This window comes from Bacillus rossius, chromosome 15 (assembly GCF_032445375.1).
Source record: "Bacillus rossius redtenbacheri isolate Brsri chromosome 15, Brsri_v3, whole genome shotgun sequence".
Classification (NCBI taxonomy): Eukaryota; Metazoa; Arthropoda; class Insecta; order Phasmatodea; family Bacillidae; genus Bacillus; species Bacillus rossius.
In genome coordinates this window covers 4,377,158-4,399,659 of record NC_086342.1, presented here as the reverse complement: position 1 = coordinate 4,399,659, position 22,502 = coordinate 4,377,158, and the positions used below count along the sequence as shown (strand labels likewise).

General features: G+C 32.6%; 1 protein-coding gene across 21 annotated transcripts in view; it reads left to right on the top strand.

The window, feature by feature from the left end:
• The window catches only part of LOC134539349 (calcium-activated potassium channel slowpoke), a 223,340-nt gene that overhangs the window by 96,064 nt on the left and 104,774 nt on the right, over window positions 1-22,502 (top strand). For 16 of the 21 annotated variants that reach the window (XM_063381318.1, XM_063381306.1, XM_063381309.1 and 13 more), the window contains exon 7: window positions 16,067-16,158. In XM_063381318.1, the coding sequence (XP_063237388.1) occupies window positions 16,067-16,158 (92 nt within the window). Of the gene's footprint in view, window positions 1-4,246; window positions 4,339-14,507; window positions 14,600-16,066; window positions 16,159-22,502 lie in introns of all 21 variants that reach the window. The other 5 variants (XM_063381316.1, XM_063381320.1, XM_063381312.1 and 2 more) reach the window with 2 other exon arrangements.

The window sequence follows — 22,502 nt, the reverse complement described above, 5'->3', positions numbered from 1 at the left end:
TGCACTTATACTCAAAAATATTATTTATTTTCATGTTGTGTTCCTTTGTTCAAATATATTTATATAATTTATTTTTGTGTTTGATGTATAAAAATTTTATCTCACGGTATACTCTTGGTAGGAATAATTTCATGAATGGAATGGAAGTCGATTGGAACGGGAATGTGTAAACACGGTGGAAGTCTTGGAAATCTCTAAAAGATGGCAGGCACTCGTGATTCATTCGTTTATAATGCTTTTGTGAAAATTGCACAATTTACACAGTGCATAGGTATTAAAAAATAATTCTATAATAGTACGACTATCCTTTAATACTTTTATATCATAATTTATAGTCATGAAAAGAAATAATGACAAATTAAAAATTACACATACAATTGTGACAATCCTTGGTTAACTTTGAAATTTAGAGATAGCGCAAAGTTTTTCATACTATAGAGACACAAGAAATTGTTAGCCTTTATATATTCCATGCCATGTTGAATAAAATAATTTTGTGAGGAAATTTTTACTGTTAAATCTTAAATGTTGAATCAGCTCAATAAGGTTAAGGATTTATTTGTACCAAGTATTTACAGATTTATTTTGTTTAGGCAGAAACAAATATAAACACACTTACACTGAGTATTATAATAACTGTGTTAACATGTTTCAAGTTAATTTCGTTTTAATTTATCTATTGAATTGCAACTTTTAGTTTAAAAAATACTTGAAAAATAGCGCAGTGTTCGTAATGCTTTAGAGAACCAACAAAGTTTTATATCTTTGACGCCATGTTTGTTCACACACAGTTTTCCTGACTAATAGATTATAGGTATTTTTAGAGTTGCAAATTATACCTTGTAATTGACTATTCAAGTTTACAAAATGTATTCCAGAACAGTTTCACTACCATAAAGTTTCCTTTGGCACACTAATACCGTAGTACCAATACTTCTTCGAATTCCCTGACTTATAGATCGTTTGCATTCAATTATCTCGTCACTGACAGGATGTAATACCAAAATAATTAAAAAATAAACTGTTGAAAATTTTCTGTCTTCTATTTGCAGCTTTGGCAAAATTATGTAAATGGTTTTATTTTAATGTTCAAAGTCATGAAATGTGTACCACAGGTAGTGTGCAATGAACATTTAATTGGGTGAATCCATGGATTGTGTGCAAAAAAATTCATTTTACCACCCCTGGGTGCTGTGAAACTTTGTGACTGTGCGAGTCCGTTCAGGAGCGTGAGGGGAAGGGTTTGAAAAGCTTGCAAGCCTTGCCTTCACTTGGTTGCGTGAGAGAAATCAGCGCGAGATGGCTCTGCCACATGCGCAGCGCGAAAACAAGTATTTGTCTATTTGCGCGAAGGAAATAGATTAACTGTCGTGTCCCTTGTTCGACACACTTTCACACCGACGAATCCACTCCCTCCATCCATGGTTTTCCACACGTAAACCGTTTTAAATCATTTTGATGTTTTTGAGGAAACAAATTTTTTTTTAATTATTAATTAGTAGGATTATCTGTTTTAGCTTATTTCTTTCCAGTACTTACATTCTGTCTGGTGGTTTGTAGAATTTAAATAATAAATGCCTTAAGTTAAAATAATTCAGGAAAAAAACACTAGGAAGTGAGAATTTTCAAAATTGTGTGCAAATTTTTTTAGCTAGTTCATAAAATGTGTCTTTGTAGCAGTGCTTCAAAAATTATTGTTCTCTGCATTTCCCGCTTTTTTTTTTTTAGATGCTTCTCGTGCATGCATGTTTTAAAGTTTTTAGCTTTATTGTAGACTGTCTTCTGCTATCATGTTTAGTAAGGACATGGTTGATATTCCACATTGACTGAAAAGGGCAGTGTTATTTTATAAATTACCTCACTATTATCAATCGTAATAGGTGAGGGAATTGCTAAACTGTTGTTTTCCAACTTAATATTTAAATAAAGTTGTAACAGTGCATTTTAAAGTAGTAAGTTATCTTAAAAGTAGTTATAATTTTATGGAACTTTTTACATTTTTATGATTATATAATTTACACTTCAGTAAAAAAAAACTGCAAATAATATTGTGTCCTACATTATAATGTAATTTTTAAAATCTAAATCTAAATATAGTTACAAACTCTTGAAATATAAATAATAAAAAAAACTTTAAAATGAAAAGTAATATAACGGGTTAAAATGAAAAGTAATATAATGGGTTAATGCAATCATTCACATAGTTGTTTATTCTACTAAACAGAATAGGTCTTGTCTAAACAGAGATTTACTGATATATTATTCAATAGAGCTTTTTGATATGTTTGACATTTTCTCTGTGCTATACCTAGGTAGTTTTTCTTTCTTTTGAAACAATTAATTTATTTTGTATACTTTTATTTTTAAACAGCATTAAATGGATTAATAATTTTTAATAGACTTCTTATAGTTTTGTTTTTGCAAATATGTTTAGTAATAAAATATAATACACTATAAGTAAATTTCTTTAATTGCAAAACATTTCATTGAAGAACACCAACTTGTTTTAGACATAAGACATGCAAAGCTTTTAATTTTTTTTAATTTGCTTGTATTTAATTAATAATAAATGTGTAAGAATTTATATTTGTCTTAAAAAAAAAATAATTAAAAAGTTTAAAAATCGTTGCACTAAGATATTGGCAATTGACAAGCTAATCATGTGAAATAAGTGTACAAATTTAGTGTTTAAAGTTTTTATTATTTAGAGTTTTTATTATTTAGCATTTCGTAGTTTCATTGATCTTCAGCAGTGAACTTTACACATGAAAAAACTGAATGTTTTTTGATTGGGAACATGAGTATTTATTTGATCTTGAGGAGATGATCAATTAAAAATTTTATGACCAAAATCGCGAATGTTGGACCAATGAAGCTGCTAGACGCCTGTAGTGATTATATATACATGTGGAGTGTGTTTTGTTTTATTTGCATTTGATATCATTTCAATCACGCGTGCACTAGTTGTGGAAGTTTGGCTAGTTTCACAGTTTCGAATTGTGCATTGAAGAACCAGTTTAGTGTAACATAGTATGCTGTTAGTTGAATACATTAAAATAAAGCTTGAATTGCCGAGTTCCAAATTTGCATAAGGAAAAGCTATGTAATGCTGTGTTTAAAAAAAATTAAATGACAAATGTCATGTTTTATTCTCGTGGTCCATGTCATTATTACAATCGTTTTTATCAACAATACAAATTTTACATATATAGTATTTCTCAAAGGTGTTTTTTTTTTGTGTGGCAATGCCATATTTTCCTTAATTCTTTATCAAAATGAATGATTCAAACATTTAAAATCTTATGACATAGCATGGACAATATTTTAAAATTAATGTTTCATTTTAAAAAAATTATTTAAAATTTTTTTATATAAAAAGCATATTTTCATTAGGAATGCCATCTGTTGATGGCATTCCTAATAAAAATATATTCAACTGACATGTAGGGGGTGCCATCTATTTAAAATCTGTTTAACATGACAGCTGTTAGATTGTTTACATTCTATATGCAAGTGTAATCTATCACACAAATCAGTCCAATTAAATTAACATAAAGCATTATAAATTGTTATAAACTGTTATTTATAAACCAACATAAATAAATAAACATAATTAACTGAATTAAATCAATGTATTAAATCAGGTAAGTACTCCTAACTACAATTACATTAATGCTGAACATATTTTAAATAGATAACTACTTTATACAATAAGACGAAAATTTATTACTGCTTTTCAAAATAAAAATTCTCACATTAAAAAATACTTGCTTTTACTAATTTCCACATTTTTATATTACCATTCATTGTTTGATCAGGATACTGTGCGAAATATTCGAACGGATCAGCTAGTACCTGCTTATTTTGAAAACATCCAATTCAGTTAAAATTTAACTTTTTTTTTTAAAATAGTATTTACTGTCGATTGTGTTGCTATATTTAGATATATTTAAATATATTTAAATATATAATTTTTTTTGTGATGCACTGTTTATTATATTTATTTATTCCACATACAGGTCAAGTGTAAAAGTAATATCTTGGAAAAATAATGATTATTTAAACCTGGTTTTGGATTTTACTTGTTCATTTGTTTGCAAAAACTAAATCCATCAATTTAATTTCTGTTCTCCAGTGAAACTTCTGATGCTACTCACGGCAAGTTCAAGTTTATTTTAATGTTGTTTGTGTCTGCACAGCTGTCACGGCTTCTTCTCTTAGGCGATGCAATTGTTCCCTTTTGTAGGCAATGTTTGCGAGTAGCATTCCCGAGATAATAGAGCTGGTAGGCAATAGATCCAAGTACGGGGGAGAATACAAGCGCGAGCACGGAAAGAGGTACATTGAACGTGAAAAGTCGGAGCCTGGAGTTGATGCGTGCAGAGCGAGATTAGATGGTTATTTTGCTTGTCACAAGAATAAAATACTACGTTTTGTCTTTTCGACCCATCTGTTTCACTAGTCCGTCGAGTCCCGATTTTGTATTTCCTTAGACAGCCGAATGTAAGTATTTGTGTTTTATTTCACATGGTTTTGCGCAGAAATGTTTGCAATGCTGCCTTTTTTTTTTTTTTTTTTAAGTTGTATGAGGATCGGTTGTTTACTGTTTCATTCTCCCTAGTAATTTACATATTTTGCTTGAGGTAATTGCTTGGTAATTTATTAGCTCTATGTGGTTCTCTAACTTTATTTTTGTAACTTAAGATATCACGACAGTTAAGACATCCACATTGCTGGAGATGAACTACAAATCTTATTTAAAATTTTGAGTCTTTAATTTAAATTGTAGTTTGATAAATTAAGGAATGTTTGATTACTAATAATAGCGAGCATTCTTGTGTTAAGTTTACCAGTTTAGGCAATGCATCACTAAGTGTCGTGAATGGTAAGCTTTGTAATGTACGAAATTATTAAAAAATTTGGAAGAATTTTAGGAATATATTATTTTTTTCGTGACTTGAGTATGTAAAATAATAAATTGCGTTGGCACACTTTGTGAATTTAGTAATTAACTGTGTATAAAATAGTTTTAATTGGTAAATTTCTAGCAATATTTCATCTCTATTTAAAGCTAAATGCTGAATATTATTTAGTGGGATACTGTGTAGGTACTTTCCGGGGACTTGCATGTTGACTGCAATTCCTTCAGTGAGCTAAGTGTGTTTCAACGGCATTTTTACGTGCCTGCCCAAAGTCCATTGAGGTTTCTTCTCTGCATCGAAGATACTCCATGTGTGTTCATGCTTATAGCTCTACTTTCATGTAAAATTGCAGATGTCAAATTAAATTCCCTTACTCCTTGACACCCCTAATTATTGAAGGTATTGAAGAGTTCAAAATGCAAATGCAGGTTAACAATGATTTACAAATATTAACCAATAGATTTTCGTTAGTCATGAAACAATGATCAAAAACCAAAAAAATATTCAATTACAGCACCATCTTTATACCACTAACAGCACCAGTATTAAATGGCCAATTACAAAGGGTTTTAAATTGGCTTAATTATTGTTTTGTGTTTTGTTAACTAGAAATGTAACTTCATATTCATCAGGAACTGCTATAGTTGGATGAACACTGCATGTTTTTGCACTTTATCAAAGGAAGGATCGGTGAGAGCTATAAAATTAAGCTCCATGGAATAATGGGTGTATTTTTTTTCCATAGGTGTCAAAAATCTGAATAGATAATCACTGTCTCATCCTAACTTACCATTTACTAGCACAGAGTTATTTCTGGAATGGTTCACTTAATGGTATTATTTCAGAGGTCCGGTAGTCGTAAAATTTCTGGGCATAGCCATCATATGTCGCTCTAGTGATTTTTTTTAGCAGGTCCATTCATTGTACCTGGTAGTAAGACTAACAGTTTTGGAAGTAGAGGTCATGTGGTGCCCTTACTTAACTTTTCTAAGCTGCAGAAAATTTCTGCACTATTCTGTTGCCCATTTAGCAACATGCTTATTACATTTTTTTGATGGCATTCCTAATGTTGGACTAGCTATTAATTTTTCAAGTGTAATTTTTGATCGCCAATCGCTAGTGGTTCACTGAAATTCTTGCATTACACTCTTGTGCATTCTAAGCCCAATCAAATTGTTCAGCATGTCACTTACTCACTGCTTGCTGTTTGTAATCTGTGCAAAAAATTATTTGTAGAGTGATTGTTTGACACTGATATTAAGTTATTGTGTGGCAAAGGTTTTTTTTTTTTGCTAACTATTTAGTACTATTTAAAATAATTTATTACAACTGTGCCTTTCTTGGTTATTCACACAATCTAACATGTTAGAAGAACATAAAAATATTTTGCATATAATGATGCTCTGCTAGCTGAAAACTCCAGGAATGTGACTTGCTGCAGTTATTTTACTATAATTCTGGAAAATTTGAAACTTGAATGTTTCTATTAACAACATTTAACGTGCGAAACTTTTTTCCTGTCCGTTTGTCACAGTATCGAGCATTGTGTTATGGTTCATGTGCAGTGAATTTCATTTCGTCAAATAAACTAGTTTTGACTTGCTGATTGGGCAAATAAACTTATTATTTTTTAAGAGACCATTTAGTATTCTCATGTCAAGTAAAAAAAAAAAGAAAAATTGGTCATTTTAGAAGAAAAATTCCATTCCATTACATTTTGAAATAATGTTTTCGCATGTTTGCCGCAAAAAAAAAAGAGGTGATTTAAAATTTAAGCAACAGTGTTTCATTTATTTAATTAAACGGATTTATCTATTTGACAAAGTTTAACCACTTTGAGTAGTTGTATAGCGGACAGGGGGCTGAAGTTGGCACAATGGCTTTTCACAGCCTCTTTTATACAATCTACTCTTATCACTATGCCAAATGATTTTGAATCTTGACTAACATCAGAATGCTTGGTAATATTTAGGCTATGTCAGACAGGACAGTTTTCAATGATCTCTACAATTATTTAAGTATGGTATTTTATGGGAAACACCATGCTGACTTGTGAATGCGGCCATTACCTGTGAGGTTTTGTGCAGTTCATTGATGTGACTTACGTAAAACAGACACAAGTGTAATGATAACAAGTTTCACATTTTCCTGCTGTTTAAATGCTTGTTGTTAAATGTTTGACCATAACACACAGCTTGCATAGCTTCTCTAAACTTGCCTGATCAATTTTTGATGAAAATAATTGTCTCATTAAATAACTTAAATAAAAACTTAAATAGCTGCTAATTATTTATTTAAGCATGTTAAATATTTAATGTTGATTAAAATATTAAAAAATATATATTTTTAAAATATTGAGCTCATTAAAATATTGTTATTATTAATACTAAATATTTTCTCTGACACACAAATTTACCTTATTTAGGTTTTTAATTTAAATTGTGAAAACATTTTAATAAATTGGTTACTTAAAAAAAAATGTGGCATGTATATACAAGCAGTGTGTTTTTTTTCTTTATTGAATTATTACTGTTTTATTTTTGGTTAAGATTTGCTTGTTTCAGTAAATCATACTTTTCCAAATTATCTGAATTTGATATGTGTATGTTGTGGGGGGATTGGCATTATGTTGCATGTAAAAGTCATCCAGTGTTAGTGCTTTTTAAAGAGCACAGCAGTGTAAAACACTTTATAATAATTCTAACCAATTGGCCTGTGTTGGGGCAAAAGATGGACTTTTCTTAATAAATTATGTTACTGACTTAATTAGCTTTAAAACTTTATGCTAACTGAGATACATGTGATGGCAAGTTAAGCAGCTACACGATTGGTGATTGTCATTTGGAAACTGTTAAAGTGCGATGTTTGTGTGGCCCGTGATTTGGTTTTTGTAGGCACATTGTCTGCATATGCCAGAAATTAACATACCTTAATTGCTGTTTTATTTCCAGGTTTCATTGTAACAGGAGTCTTTTGAGTATCATGTGAACACTTTTAATACTTGGGTGTTGTAGGTTGATTTTAAGTATAAGGATATGGAAAAAATTAAGGTTGATTATGCTATGAAGTGCCAATAAAAAAGCAAATAGAAATGTTGTATTTTCAGTTTTGGTTATTTGATCACTATTTTGACTGTTGTAAGAAAAAAAAACACTGTCTTACATTTCAAAGTTGTCAAGAACTATTTAGCTAACAAGCAGTAAATAAGCAACATATGGTGGATTGTTTTACCATGTTTCGAGGCAAATATTTTTAAATGGAAATACGAAGTAAAAAAAATTAATATAAGAGCTTTTATGTCTATATTAAGGAACACTTGCTTGTCTGTCATTGTAAGAGTAGGTACTTAACTAACCAGGTAGTTCATATTACTGCAATCAATGGGGCGTGGGAGATATTATTCAACAGCAAGTGTCAGGTAGTTATATTTGTTAAAATTGTTTTACTGCCCGGCAGATAAATTACTCTGACCAGTCAAAAGTTTTTTAACTTGTCTTATTGTTATTTTTTTTGTACTTTTATATCATTTGTTTGCATTTTATTTTATGAATGTTGATCTACTTTATAAAAAATTGAATTTAGAAATAGAAAAATATTTAGAGTATCATAGGCAGTTCATGAACAGCCATGCAAATAATCAGATGATAGGTTTGCTATAAAACACACAAATGCTGATTTTTTTTCTTGTTAGGGAATAAGTGTAAAACAGTTGGGCAAATAATACCTATATATTTATGTAAATATAGCTATACACTATTAAATTATATGATTCTACATGATAAAATTTGCATTTTCCAGCATAAAATATCCATTATGTTGTTATAAATGTTCATGATTGCATGATTAGAATTCAAAAGCTATATTATCGTTCACCTACTGTAAAGACGGTTGTAAACTAAATTGTCCCTCACCGACTGTCAAAATGGTTCTGCTGCCTTTTTGCACCAACACAAACTGAAGTGACAATTATTCCGCTACCGAATGCATATGTAGTAGGCTATAAAATAAGTTGGTAGACTTCTTTAAATAAAATGGAGAGTATTTTCTGGCGTCTCTTTTTTCACTCATAAAATATGATAGTTGAAATTTTTCATACTGAAGATAATATGTAATAATTTTGCTAGTGAATAAATAATGAACCAAATAGTCTCATCCTCTGCACCTAGCATAACAACACTGATCATTGTGGTATTAACAGCAAGAACGTTCAAGCTTCATAATTTGTTTGTCCTGCACATAACATACTATAATTAATGTAACATCTGTTTGTGACCCTGTGTTTTGTTTTCTAGTTCTTGTCAGTGTTCGACACTATCGCAACTTAATGCCGTAATGATCCAAGAAAAGGCTGTTTCTCATAGAGACTGAAATTTATTTTGGAATATTTCTTTCAGGTTTGCGTGCAACAGTGTATGAGCAGTGCCTAAGAAGTGCATGAATGTTTTTCTTCTAACTGGATTTTATTTAATGAAAATTAAATTATCGTGAGGGTTAATTTTGTCAGTGGGTTTGGTGATTTCGCTATTCAATCATACTGTGATCGAATAACTGATTGAGTAACTGGGCTTTATGTTTTCAGGTTCTTTATCATTCTTAGGCATTAATAAATTAGTAGTGCAATATATTGGTTATTATGACATATTTTCTATAAGTAAAAATATATGCATATAATGTTGCAAGCATTTTTTTTTCAATGGTAAAGTTTTAAATGTTGATTTTTGCAAGAATTATTATTTGAAGATGTTTTTTTATTTATCAGCTCTTCGTATTAAGTAACAGCTCGCTGTTGGAGAAACAACATTTTTATGGTCTTGATTATTCTCATTAATTAAACTACATAAATGAAAATTATTTGTATCTGTCTATTACTAAATTTACCCTCTAGGAATGAAAAGATATAAAAAAAAATTGTGTTGCATTAGTTGAAATTCCACAAATCTCTTTGGTTTTGCAGAAGATTTTCTTTCATGTGGTACAAGCATACTAATTGATCCTAAACTAGTTTAACATTACTATCTGATTTTGCAGTTTATTTCAGAATGTTAAATGGGTTAAGTTCTGAAAATTTTCATTTGTAGTTCTTTGGAAGAAATTTAATAGCTTAAAAATTGGAAGTTGTGCAAGAATTTTCATGCACTCTTAAATTGGGAAGCACCTAGTGAACAGTTTTCACTGCATTTTGTGGCAGTCAGTGTGGACAAACATTGCAGCCAATGTGCCGGTGTCATACACGTTGTGCCTGACAACGATGGACTTATTTGGAAAAATACTGTTCATACGAGCATTTATTCAGCTCTTGATTGAAATAATTTCATGCAATGGTTCACAATTTTGGTCGGAGAAAAATATAATTTGTGATACAGGCAGTTTGTTGTAGACAGTTTGCAAGTTCGGCATTTTGTACAAAAAAAAAGTGGTACTGTGTTAAGGGATTGAAGCATTTATAACTTGCTACCCTGGTGGAATGTTTTTTTTATAACATTATAATAAAACTGTTGTTGACCAATAATTTTTCTTTGTGAAATTATAACAACATTCAACAATAATTAAAGGTAACAAGACTAACTCCTTTGGGTTTGAATGAACCCTGTTCTAGTGAGCTTGATATCAGACGGGGACAATCTGGAAAACAAAAAAATAAAAAACTCAGGGAATTGAAAAGGTGTATCCAAAACCTGGAAACGCATGGAAATTAGAAAAAAAATATTAGGTGCCAAACTCGTTTAGTATTTTTTAATAATAGTGTATTACTTTCGTCTGTATTTTAATCATTTAATCAAAAATTAATATTTATATGTTTAAATTTTAAAAAAAGAAGCAATCGATTACTTAACTGTGTATTGATTTAAAGTTGTATAGCTTGAACAAATGTCGATAGTCATTTGCCTTGTCATAATAATTTATTGTTTCAAAGTTTCATAATTATAGTGGGTGTATATTACAGTCTGGCAGCATTGTTGTATAGCATTGGTATGTTGTATGTGGGTAAAGATTTTATGAATAATTTGACATATTGTGTTTGGTTTGAATGTGTTTCGATACGTATTTGTGCTTTACTATATTTGTGTTGCCTTGCAAGGTTGATTAAGACAGGAAATAAAAGTTTGGTTGGTCAGGGAAAACCTGGAAACAGCAGGGAAATTATCTCGGGCAAGAGTTCCGGGAACCCTGTAAAATAAATTTTAATATGCCTGTATGCATGCTCAATCACAAATTTGGGACAGTGTTCCTCTGAACCAAATTAAATTAGGCAGAGTTCTAATGACTATATTTACCAGATTAGAATGAATGAATGAATGAATTAGGGCTTCTACTCATTGATAGTAGGTCATTAGAGTTGATACGGTGGTATGATATGAGTATGGAACTAACTTCTGCGAATATTTTTTTTTTATTCAAATACAACATTCACTAATATTTTTGGAATTGAATTGTTACATACAATGACTTTTATTTTTTTTTTTTCATTCTTCACAGGAGTCCAAGAAAAAATTATCCAAAATACAGTAAAATGTAAGAAAATAAACCTGTAAAATTTTTTTAAGTTAGAAATTTTTTGGTTGAACTGTTTAATTCATAAAATTGAGTATTATTAATATTTTAAAATCATAAATATTGAATTATTCATGATATAAAATTAAATATTGAATTATCCGAGATATAAAATTATGATATAGAATTATTTTAAAACTCGCTATATGGAACATTGATAGAGGGGGACATTACCGCCATGATGAAACCCACCGGCATGAGGCAATATCCACCTCTTTTCCCAATGGTGAAAAATCCAGGATTGACTGTCGGGAATCTAGCCTTGATTGCCTCGTGGGAGGCAAATGATCGGATCATTCGACCAGGTTCGATCAATTTAGGCAAATTTCGTATTACATTTAATTCATCACTGAATTTTTTAATTATCTCAGTTCAGTGTCTGTAAGTATGACATGGAGGTTTTTTTAAATTTTGTTTACAGCTGGGTGGAAAGTGTGTGAAATTAATGCAGGTTTTTTTTCCTAGAGGAATTGAATAGTAAGGGCCCACGTGTAGTTAAAATAGTTATTTCATATTTTTAAGACTGAAGTTGATTCGTAAGCTGCTACTCTGACCTGACAATCTGTTGATTTCAAAATTCAAGACTTGGAAGAGCTTCCAACGTTTTCATGAAGACTGTGTAGTGGATTATGTCACTTATGTACACTGTTAAGTATAAACAGTTTTTATTGGGAAGTGTCATAATATTTCTGGGGGTTGCTTGACTGGCAAAAAAATATATATATTCCTATAGTAGTCAAATGCTTGTTTGTCTGTTAGAAATGGTAAATGTTTCACAAGGCCAGAGGCTTTTATAAATTATTCGAACAAGGCTGTAGACAAGATACAGCCGCGGGTTGTTTCCTTGGACCTTGCGTTCAGCAAGGTGTTACTTTATTCAGTTTCTTCTCGTAACTGGCGTTTCGGCAGCAGAGGGGGCGATCACTCGTGGCCACTTTAGGTTATCCTCTTTTGATTCCCTGCGGGGTCGAACCGGAGCTTTTCTCACGCGGGGAAACGGGGTGAACGTTGCCACGAGTTGGTTAGTTCTCCCAGCGTGCTTCCGTTTCCCTCGACCCAATCATCCTGTCAGTACTCCACTGTTAAGGTGGCTAGTTAAGGGCTGTTTCTGTGACAGAACAAAAAATGCCAGAGAGGTATAGTGTTAAATTTACAGAAATACCTCATAGCAATACAACTTGGCATGTAAGATCCTACTCTCATCACACTAGTTGTTTTTAATGACCCTGACGTTGATGAGACAACGAGCCTTGTTCGTTCAGTCCTTCTCGTATCTCGTCCCAACCAGCCGGGGTTCTCGACAGGACTAAGAGGACAAGGAAGAAGGATGGAGATAACCAACTATCTCGAATAAGGGCTGAAGATGACATTTCCGTGACTAAGCAAGTTGCTACCAATAGGACCAATCAAAGAAATATTTTATTTAACAACGAGCATGTTTTCACGAACAATACTTCGCTGGTTTGACTTGAGCTAGCCGTGATCAACACCAGGGTGCGATTAGTTTAATTTTGGTTTTAAAACTTTTTTGCAAATAATTGGTTGGAGTTTCGGTGTTTGGTCAACGCATCCACAGACTTTTCAGGTCAGTAATGACGAAAGGGGAGGTGGAAGGGGGGGTCCTTTGCAGAGGGGCAGCCTCTGGCGGGGGCTCGCCTTGGTTCGACGCCTCGGCACACGCCCAGCAGCCCATTCGCGCGGGTTCCCCGTGGGCTTGTCGGTGCTCTAGCACGGTCGTCTCGGAACTGCGGGTCTGTGCATTGGCGACAACTCCATACACATCTGTCTGGCACATCTGTGTGGTTGGCGCAGAACTATTTAGTTCCAAAACTTTTCACTCATTATTATTTACAATGTTGTTCAGAAATAGTTATTTCACAAACATGCAGTGAACATTAATTTACTATCTTATGAAATGAATTTTTTGATGAAGGCTTGTCCTGATGTCACGTTACAATTAGAGGAATTAGGATGCCTGGATGGTGAAGTTAAGGTCTCTTAGATGTCTATCTGGGTCGAGGATTCAAGGATTATTTTTCTAGGTCTATGCCAGGCAGTGGGAAGCCTGAGCAGAATCGCCCGCCCCCGAGTGAAACTTTATGTCTTAGAATTTTGAATGCTTAGACTTTTTTTTTATTAAAATAGTTTGGGAATCTTTGTAAGTATGTAGGCCTACCTGCAACTATAGTAAAAAAATTTTTTTATAAAAATTAATTATTAATTAACGAACTTACACATATACATTATCATGATCTGTACTGAAATGGTACACAAGATGTGGAAATTAATTTTTTGCTAGTCAAGCACACTTTATAACTTTTATATATAGAACAGTTAAATTTTTTACAGTTGTAAAAACAATGTTGTTACTTATGTGACCTACTAAGAGTGTAATCTATGAACGTAGTACATGTATAATGATATCTTAAAATACTTATAGATTTATGTAATAAGGAGTTATTACGAAGTTAAACAAATTGCCAGATATGAATGCAACCTAACTAAAGTTTATAGTATTCAGAAAAACTCAAAAGTTGTTGTAGTTGATTCCTGCATCCAAAATTTCAAGTGCATACAGTGGTATGTTTACTTACACCCGATCATAGTTTTCCACCAGTGTAGTGTTATAAATTGCACAGTACCTATTCATAAATAAGTTTCGATAAACTGTTCCTTGCATTTATTTGTGGTTGGAATGTAGCTTGAATAATACTTAAAAGTTTTTGATAGTTTTATTTACAAAGTTTACGACCAAATTATATTTTATCCTAGTAATGCTTCAACGCTTTGCTGTTGGAAAGCGGTGGCCCAGTGTTGGTGTCGGCGACCATTTATAACGGCACCCCTGTTCTCCAGGGCTCCCAGCGATGTCGAAACGTCTTGCACATCTTCCGGCCCCGTGTCGGTGGTGGCCGTCGGTAGTTTTCTCGCGAGGACACGGCCGTAGTGCTACCCCCTTCTTCCCCCCTGAACCAAGTCGTGACTAGTGCTGGCCGTCTCTGAGTGTGTGTTTGGTGGTCGGTTCCCGTCTAGGCGGTGTTTGCCAGCTGGATCCCAGAGATCACCGAGCTAGCTGGCAACCGTTGCAAATATGGCGGGCAATACAAACGGGAGCGCGGACGGAGGTAGTTCTCGCATTGCAAGCTGTCCGTAAGCTCTCTTGCGTTTGACGACTTGCAGCATCCTTTTCAGTATGGACATTTTTTTTACTATTTTTTTTTTGCCTTAGTTGTTGAGACCAAGAGAAAGCAACACTAATTTACCTTCTTTCTCCAAGAAGGATGGTTTTTTTGAGTGGTTTGAGTATTTGTGACACACACTTTTTTTTTTGTTGGAGAGTTTACAAAGTATTAGAGTATTTTTTTATGTGAATATACTATCCATCTACCACTGTAGCCAATGCCAGGTACATGACTAGAATATGTAATAATTTCTTGGTGGCATGCCTTGTCTTTCTAGGCTTACAATATTTATTATTCTGTGGTGGACAACTACTGCTATTTTAGAGTAGATAATTTTTTGTTTACAAACTCTTCATGCTAGTCACTGGCTGTTGACCTATGTAGCGTGCACTTTTTTTCACTGCCTTTATTGACTGCTTTAGAAATATTAAGAATTTTAAAAAAAAATCATGTTGAGGAAATGAGATTTCCAACACACACCTTCATTTCCATATCCCTGAACTAGTTTTGTTTGTTTGGTTTAGTTTTCGACCTAGTTGCTTTCGCACAACTACATGTTCAAATCACGCTTTTCCGAGAACGCGCGGCGACCCTGTGGATTGCGAGTAATGGGCTGAATGTGCGAGCGAGAAATCTGTTGAGGCGTGTTTTGAATTTCCTTGTTTTGCTCCCATTGCTGAAGTTATTTTTCTTTTGTTTTTTCTTTTTTAAATTAATTTGCAAGAAGATGTGAACGTGGTGGGCGAGCACCAAGAAACATTGGCTCGTTGGTGGATGTGATGTTGAAAGAGGGTACATTGTCGTTGTTGCATTTACCCAAATACGCAGCGAGAGTTTGATACTTACCTTAGACAAGAGTAGGTTTTGTTGAAGTATTTATTTTAATGCATCCTTACAAACGAATCATACAGTTGCATGCATTGGTAATGCGTAAAGGTCAACGCAGGCGTATTTGGGTAACTACAATACGGCTGGTGTAATGGCGAACATTACGAGCTTGGTATTTTTATTTTGATTACTAAAAACGAAGCTCTCTCATGCAAGTATCTAACAAGCCAGGGTTTCTGTGTGTGTGTGCCTTTTCGTATAATTTTTTTTTACCTCCTAACATAACCAGCAAAACGTTTGTGTTTTTTGTGTTGCCCGAAGGAACTAAATGCTAACTGTTTTCCAAGTTTTCGAGACTGCTGCCGCCACTCGCAGATGCTACCTTCACGCTCGAACCAAACTGCCTGCCTCTAGTAACACACTGACCTCTACAGCAGGCTCTTTCCACTGACAGCCGTTCATATAAAATCCACCTTTTTTGTTTAAGAAAAAAAAAAGAAACTAGAAATCTCTTTGTTTAGCTGTTCATTGCAATGTTTTTGTGTCTGTTCTGTTTTTGTCCATCCATGCCGACCCCTGTAGGCCATTTTCGCAAGTTGTATTCCCGAGATAATTGATCTGATTGGAACTAGGCCCAAGTACGGAGGAACCTTGAAGAACGAACGTGGCAGAAGGTGAGATTATCTCTAAAAATCTTCTGAAAAGAACTTTTAATCACTTTGTACTTCTGTTTCTCCATTTCTCCGCAGTTGGTGTTGTCTTTTACAAAAACCTAAAATTTAGGAAATTCATAAAAAAAAAAGTTCACAGTTTAGTCGGATGTCTAGTTCAGTGTTTCGAAATAGTGATATTTTTATGTAATATGTGTCACTTGTATAATATGAGCAATGGCTTTTCCTGCTGTTTTATAAACTGCTTTTCGACATTAAAGGCTGTCTAGTGTAATGAATATTAATCATGCAGGTTCTCCAAACAATTATTACGTATAATAGTAGACATTCTTCATAGAAGACTCTGTAACGTAAATGCTTGAATGATACCTCAGTTTTGTTTTACGCTGCTTGTTCCAATGAAATTTTTTTTTAGTTTATTCAAAGAAATGTAGGGCTTGCTGCATTACATACAGTTGTTAATCTGTATGAGAATCGTTTAGTTTCTGCTAGTTATTCTTATATTTATTTTATTGAAGATTTTGTACATTCTAATGCATTTCCATAGCAAAGTCATGCCTTTTATTATGGTTCATAGCATTGTGGATGTGCTTTGGTATTATGTATCCTAGAAACTTTGCACGAGTAGATATAAATCTACTCTCGAATGCTATTTTTTTCCTTTCTAAGCTTAATAGTTAGTCTCATAGTGAATGCTAAGTTTTCTAAAATTTTGCCACTGAGGCAATGTTTTCAGAATTTTATCTTTAAAACCTGAAGTGTAAGAGTGTTGAACAATCATGTTGGTTGATCTGAGTTCGAATGACTGGCGAGCACACACTGTGATGCGATCGTGCAGCATTCGTTAACTAGGTGTAAAGGCTCAAACCATTCTGAATACTTAGGTATTTCTTCTTGTAGATAGCGTGCATTGTGTATAACAATAAATATTGATATTTTAAACTTTACATCTGTGGTCTTTGGGATTGGGTTTGAAAAATATATTTGAGAATGAGGATTTAGCAGAAGTCAAGAACAGAGAAAGAAGTCTTATATAATAGTCCTGAGTAAATTGGTTTTGTTTTTGTTTTATTAGTATTTAAATGCATTTAAAATTGATCTTTTTTGTCTTAATAGTAAATTATTCAATTGCATCAACTAAATTGATATCAAAACCATGTAATGTTCAGCAGATGACAGCCATGTTACTTGAAAACATACAGAAGTCATGTAGCAGTTGGAAGGCCTTCAAAAACTGGAAAATAATAATAATAATAATAATAATAATAATAATAATAATAATAATAATAATAATAATAATAATAATAATAATAATAATAATAATTTGACTGCATGTGTCGTTTTTGTGCAAGAGACAGTCAGAACTACATTTTGTTGGTTTATTTGAAGTTCCTTTCAGAATACTGTTTGCTGACAAAAGCAACTGTGTTGTAAAAGCCAGAAAGCTGGGCTATTAAGCTCGTTGTTTGGGCAAAACTCTGAAGTGGAATTGAACTGGAAATTGTTTACAAAAGTGATGCGTGCTTGCCCATGTTCTTAAAAAAAATTATTTTGAATAATGCTGCATTACAAGAAACATAAGGAGGAAAATAAAATTTGTGCTAGAAGGTAATTTGAGTGATGAACCTTGTGTGAAGATTGATTGTACGACTCGCCGAACACCAAGAAGATTTGTGGTAAAAGCTGAGAGAAAAAGGAAACGGAATGGCATTATAATTTTTAATGAATAATGAAAACGCCAAAATATTGATAAGATTAAAAAAAATATAAATATGTGAAAGCCAAAAAAAATTTGTACTCAAATAACAACAAGGTTAATCTTGCAAGTCTAGTAATGCAATGTTAGATTATTTTTTTCAATAACTATTTTCAAAGCCCGAACTCGAAAGCAACTATCTAAAAGGCTATTTAAAATACAATGCTAGCAGGTACATACTGGATTAACTAACGTAGAAACATCAGGTTTTAAATTGGAAAATCATATAATGGATTATAATGAACTGTGTGTAAACTGTACATAAGGAATCTTTTAGTTGTGTTAGCCATGATGTCATCAGTACAGTTTTGCCACAAGTGTCTCCCCCTGTCCTACACTCGTACATGCTGATAGTGACTTCATTGTCGAAACTGAAATTGTTCCTATCTTGGTTCATTGTCTGCCTGAAATTTTTTTTGAGTGATTCAGAACTATAGAGACAGGTGAGATGGACATCTCTTAAGGTTGCAGTGATTCTGTCGACACATTCTCCCTTCACATCCCACCAGGATTTCACTTCAGTCTAAAGTACGCAATTATAATACAGTATCATTTTGGTAATTTTCTTGATGTCGGTGTAATTTAAATCAAGAAAATGATTTCCTTAATCGACAAAAACTAGGTTAGTAAATAATTCCAAATTTTTAGTGCAGTCGACAGGCTTTGCGTCAACAGTTCTGCTGTAGGGTGTTTCGTGACGAATCAAAACTCTTAGTACGTGCCTTTGTGGTTGTGTACAACTGACTGTAATCCAGGTTTTTTTTTGTCGTCTTTTGGGTAGGTGTGTGTAAATTTGTGGGACGGACGTTTTGACTGCTGAATCACAATGCTGTGGCCTCGTGAATTATTGTTTGTGAAGCAGTGTCTTTGCTGAAGCATGAGAACACGTGCTTGTATGGTTTGTATGTGGGCGTTTGTGAGCGCGAGGAGTATGTGCTGTGGTCGTGACCCGAACATGTAGTTCAAACCCTAGTATACCATTTTGTAGGTTAAATTTTTTTTTTCTTAGTCTAAAACCTTAACTTTTATCAAGCTTAGGAATTTATACTTTTTTAATGAAAAATGTAGGTGTGTCACAAGTTTTAAAAATAAATAAATAAAAATTTATTTTTATGTTTTTAAGCTGCTAACCATGGAAAGTTACAACAATAATTTACTTTTTTTTAAATACATAACAGGACATCAAACACAGTTCGCAGTAAAGAATTATATCTAAATATTCACTCATAAACAACTTTTTCGAAACTTTTTGAACATTAGTTAATACTGTGTTTTAAATACATTTATCAAAATTTTATTTTTGTCATAGATTGACAAGTTGCTGCAGGAAAGTTAAGTATCCAATACTGAAACAAGATTAATTTTTTTGGCTATACACAAGAAGTACAAATATAATTTGCTGATACGTATGCTCTGAGCAGTTAATGTTGTGCTAGCGGGCGTGTTTTTTGTGCCTGTATGTGTCAACATGTGTGTCTCCAATATGTGTGGTTCAATGTGTGTGTGTCTGTGGCTATATTCTGATTTTTACTGGGAATATTTTACTGCCCTGCAAATTTTATTGCTAGTAAAAATACTAAATTCTGCTGAGCGAGATAGTCGCACACTTTTGCAAGCAAACAATGGGTCTGGCTCAAAGTAAAGAACAACTGATATATCACATGTTCTTTTAGGGATGTCAATAATTGTTAATTTTCAAGCATCTTACATCTTCAGATACAAGTGGGATTATCAATAGTGTAAAAAGACATGAGCCTTTGAGATTCTGTTACTGTGGAAATGCATATTTAATTTTTCTCATGTTCATATGTATGTAAATGGTCCCCTTTATTATCAAGTATGTCTACTTTTCTGAGGGTGTTTGTCTATGCTCGTATAAAATTCATGAGAAAAATTTACTTGCCAATGCTTTATATATATATAAAAAAAAGGGAATGCTTTTTTGTATCTGAAGTGCTGACCAGTACAAAATGGAACAGGCCTATTTGTGTTAGTGTGTGCATGTGTGTGTCTGTATTTAAAGAGTGTGGTAAAATATATTAAATATTATTTTGTAAAAATATTCATAGGAAATTAATAAAATATAGTGTTGGTGCTCTGTTCTGCTCTCGTAACTTACTGAGAAGTCTAAAATAATTAGTGGTAGGTGTTTGGTATTCCTCCCATTCTTTAGACTTGTTAAATAAAAAATTTAAAAATGCAATAAGCCATAGTTAAAGAAAACTGCGTTGCAAAGTAATGCTATAGTTGTGTTGGTAGATATGGCAGAAAAATAGAGGTTTTAACATGTTTTGTTCATCATCTGTCCTTTTTTATTTCAATTTCTGTGGCGATAAATTTTTTTACAGCTTCTGAATTACTTTGCGTATTGACATGAACATTTAGATCTGCAGGTTGTCGTTATTTAATTGTAGAACTTATTTCCTTGATAACCAAGGAGAACAGGTACCTAACTACATCTAGGAAATATTTAGTAAACTAGTGTTTTTAATTTGAGCCTTTTAAAGCAAGAAATTCCATCAAATTATTCCCACATAAATAATACATTTAATAATACCCCTCACCAATAACTTAAAAAAAAAAAAAAAAAAAAAAAAAATTATTTCTTAAAAGGCAGCGGCATCCTGAGTCGACATAATTCTCGGAAAGTGTGATTGACAAAATTTTCGCAGTTTAGCTACAGTTTTTGTTTTGTTTTACAGACCAGCACATGTGGAACTTCACAGTTTTAGAATAGTTATAGTGTAGTAACTGTGTGTTGATTCGTGAGTATTGCAGAGTGATGGTGTTGACATCGAATTTATGCTAGTTTTCTTAGTGAATGAAACTTTTGTGTGTGTGCAACTTAACACCAATTTACATTCACTAATTCCGGCCTCAACCATTACACAATGTGTGTTCGTAGGTCGTATTCACAGCTTTGTTGCCTGTAGCACTGTGAGTTTATTTTAGTGGTGAGATTTTGACATGCTACACAACCATCCTCCAAAATTCTAGTTTATAACAGTTATTTATTATGGATCCAGTGAAATATTTTTGATTTTTTTAAACACTCAAATCTTCTGAAATTTAACCAGGTCTCCATTAGGTTTAATTGTATTCCTTAAGTTATGAGTTGAAATATATTTATTGATCTAATAAAATAATTTCTGAGCGATGTTAGTGTCGTCAGTCTAGTTTTGTTTTAGATTGCCGGGAAATCATAAGTAGCATTGACATGACAATAATAAAGATTAAGTATTCATATTGAATTATCAAGTATAATGCTTTATCCAAAATTCTAAAATATCAAAAGATCTGAAATCAAATAATTTTTTAATTTTTATTTAATTAGGGTTTGTTATGTTCTAACGTAATCCCAATAACCTCACATTATATAAATATAACTGATATTCAACATGATTCTTTTAAACTACAAATTATTAAGAACCAAAATCAAAAAATCAAACTGTAACCACGAATTCAGACTGTCAGATGTTAGCTGCATCTTCCTAACTATAAGACTACCTGGAATTTAAGATTACCCTGAACACGTCAGCCCCAAATTTAGACACGCCACAAAACGAAAGAGAAAATTGTATTTGATAATGCATTTGTGTCAATTTTTTGGGTAAGGAGTTGTGAACCTGTACTTTTTTGGTTTATTGGTGAATTAATTAAAAAATTTTATGGTTGGCTTTTGGGGGTAGGGATTGAAATGAACATGTCTGATGTGGCATATTAATTACTGACACACATCCTAGTATTTATTCAATAATATTTGTGCTATTGATTTTAGTTTATCCAGCAGAATACATCAGAAAAAGATGTATACTGGGAAATATTTTGTGTATGGCCTATTGAACTTGATATGTAAAAGAAATTACTTTTTTGATTAAAATTGCAAACAATTGTATGCTATTCATACCAAAAGTTCTAATTTTTTAACTCAATCAGAATATTTACAGATTTTCTTGACTTTCCATCACAGAGTTATAAAAAATAAAAAAATTACGAAAGCTGCAGCTAAGAAGTCTATTTTTTAATTTCTTTATTGTAGTTTTTGTCGATCAATTTTTGTATTCCTCCTTCATTAAAAACAGTATTTGAGAGTATGTACAAAAGTTTGTTAGGTTTACATAGTGACTACCAGAGTGCTCGCGCAGTTCCATCCGAACTAGGTATTTCCAAAATTTTTAAAATTTTGTAAATGAAAAAAAAATTGTAATATCCATCTCTTTGGCAAAACTGAAAATTTGTTTCGATGTGATCCATTTATTTGCCCTTGGTTGAATTTATTTTGATGTGTGGAAGGGTTGTAGGCTACAGGATTTCCCTTCCTTCCCCCCACAACTGAAATATAGCAGGTTATGTTACGTAACTTATTTTGTGTGGTGGGTAAGCCCTTATATATATTACTTCTTGTTCTTAGCTACAGTATATAGCAAAGTGCACCTCTGGTTGCTAGCCTGTAGAAGGGACAGTGCATGGTGTTGACAGTATGTTTGAACTTGTAGAGTTAGACACAAAATTGACACTTTCTACACATTTGGGTTCAAAGAAATGGTATATGTTGCATCACAACTTTTGGTACACAAGTTAAAAGTGTTTA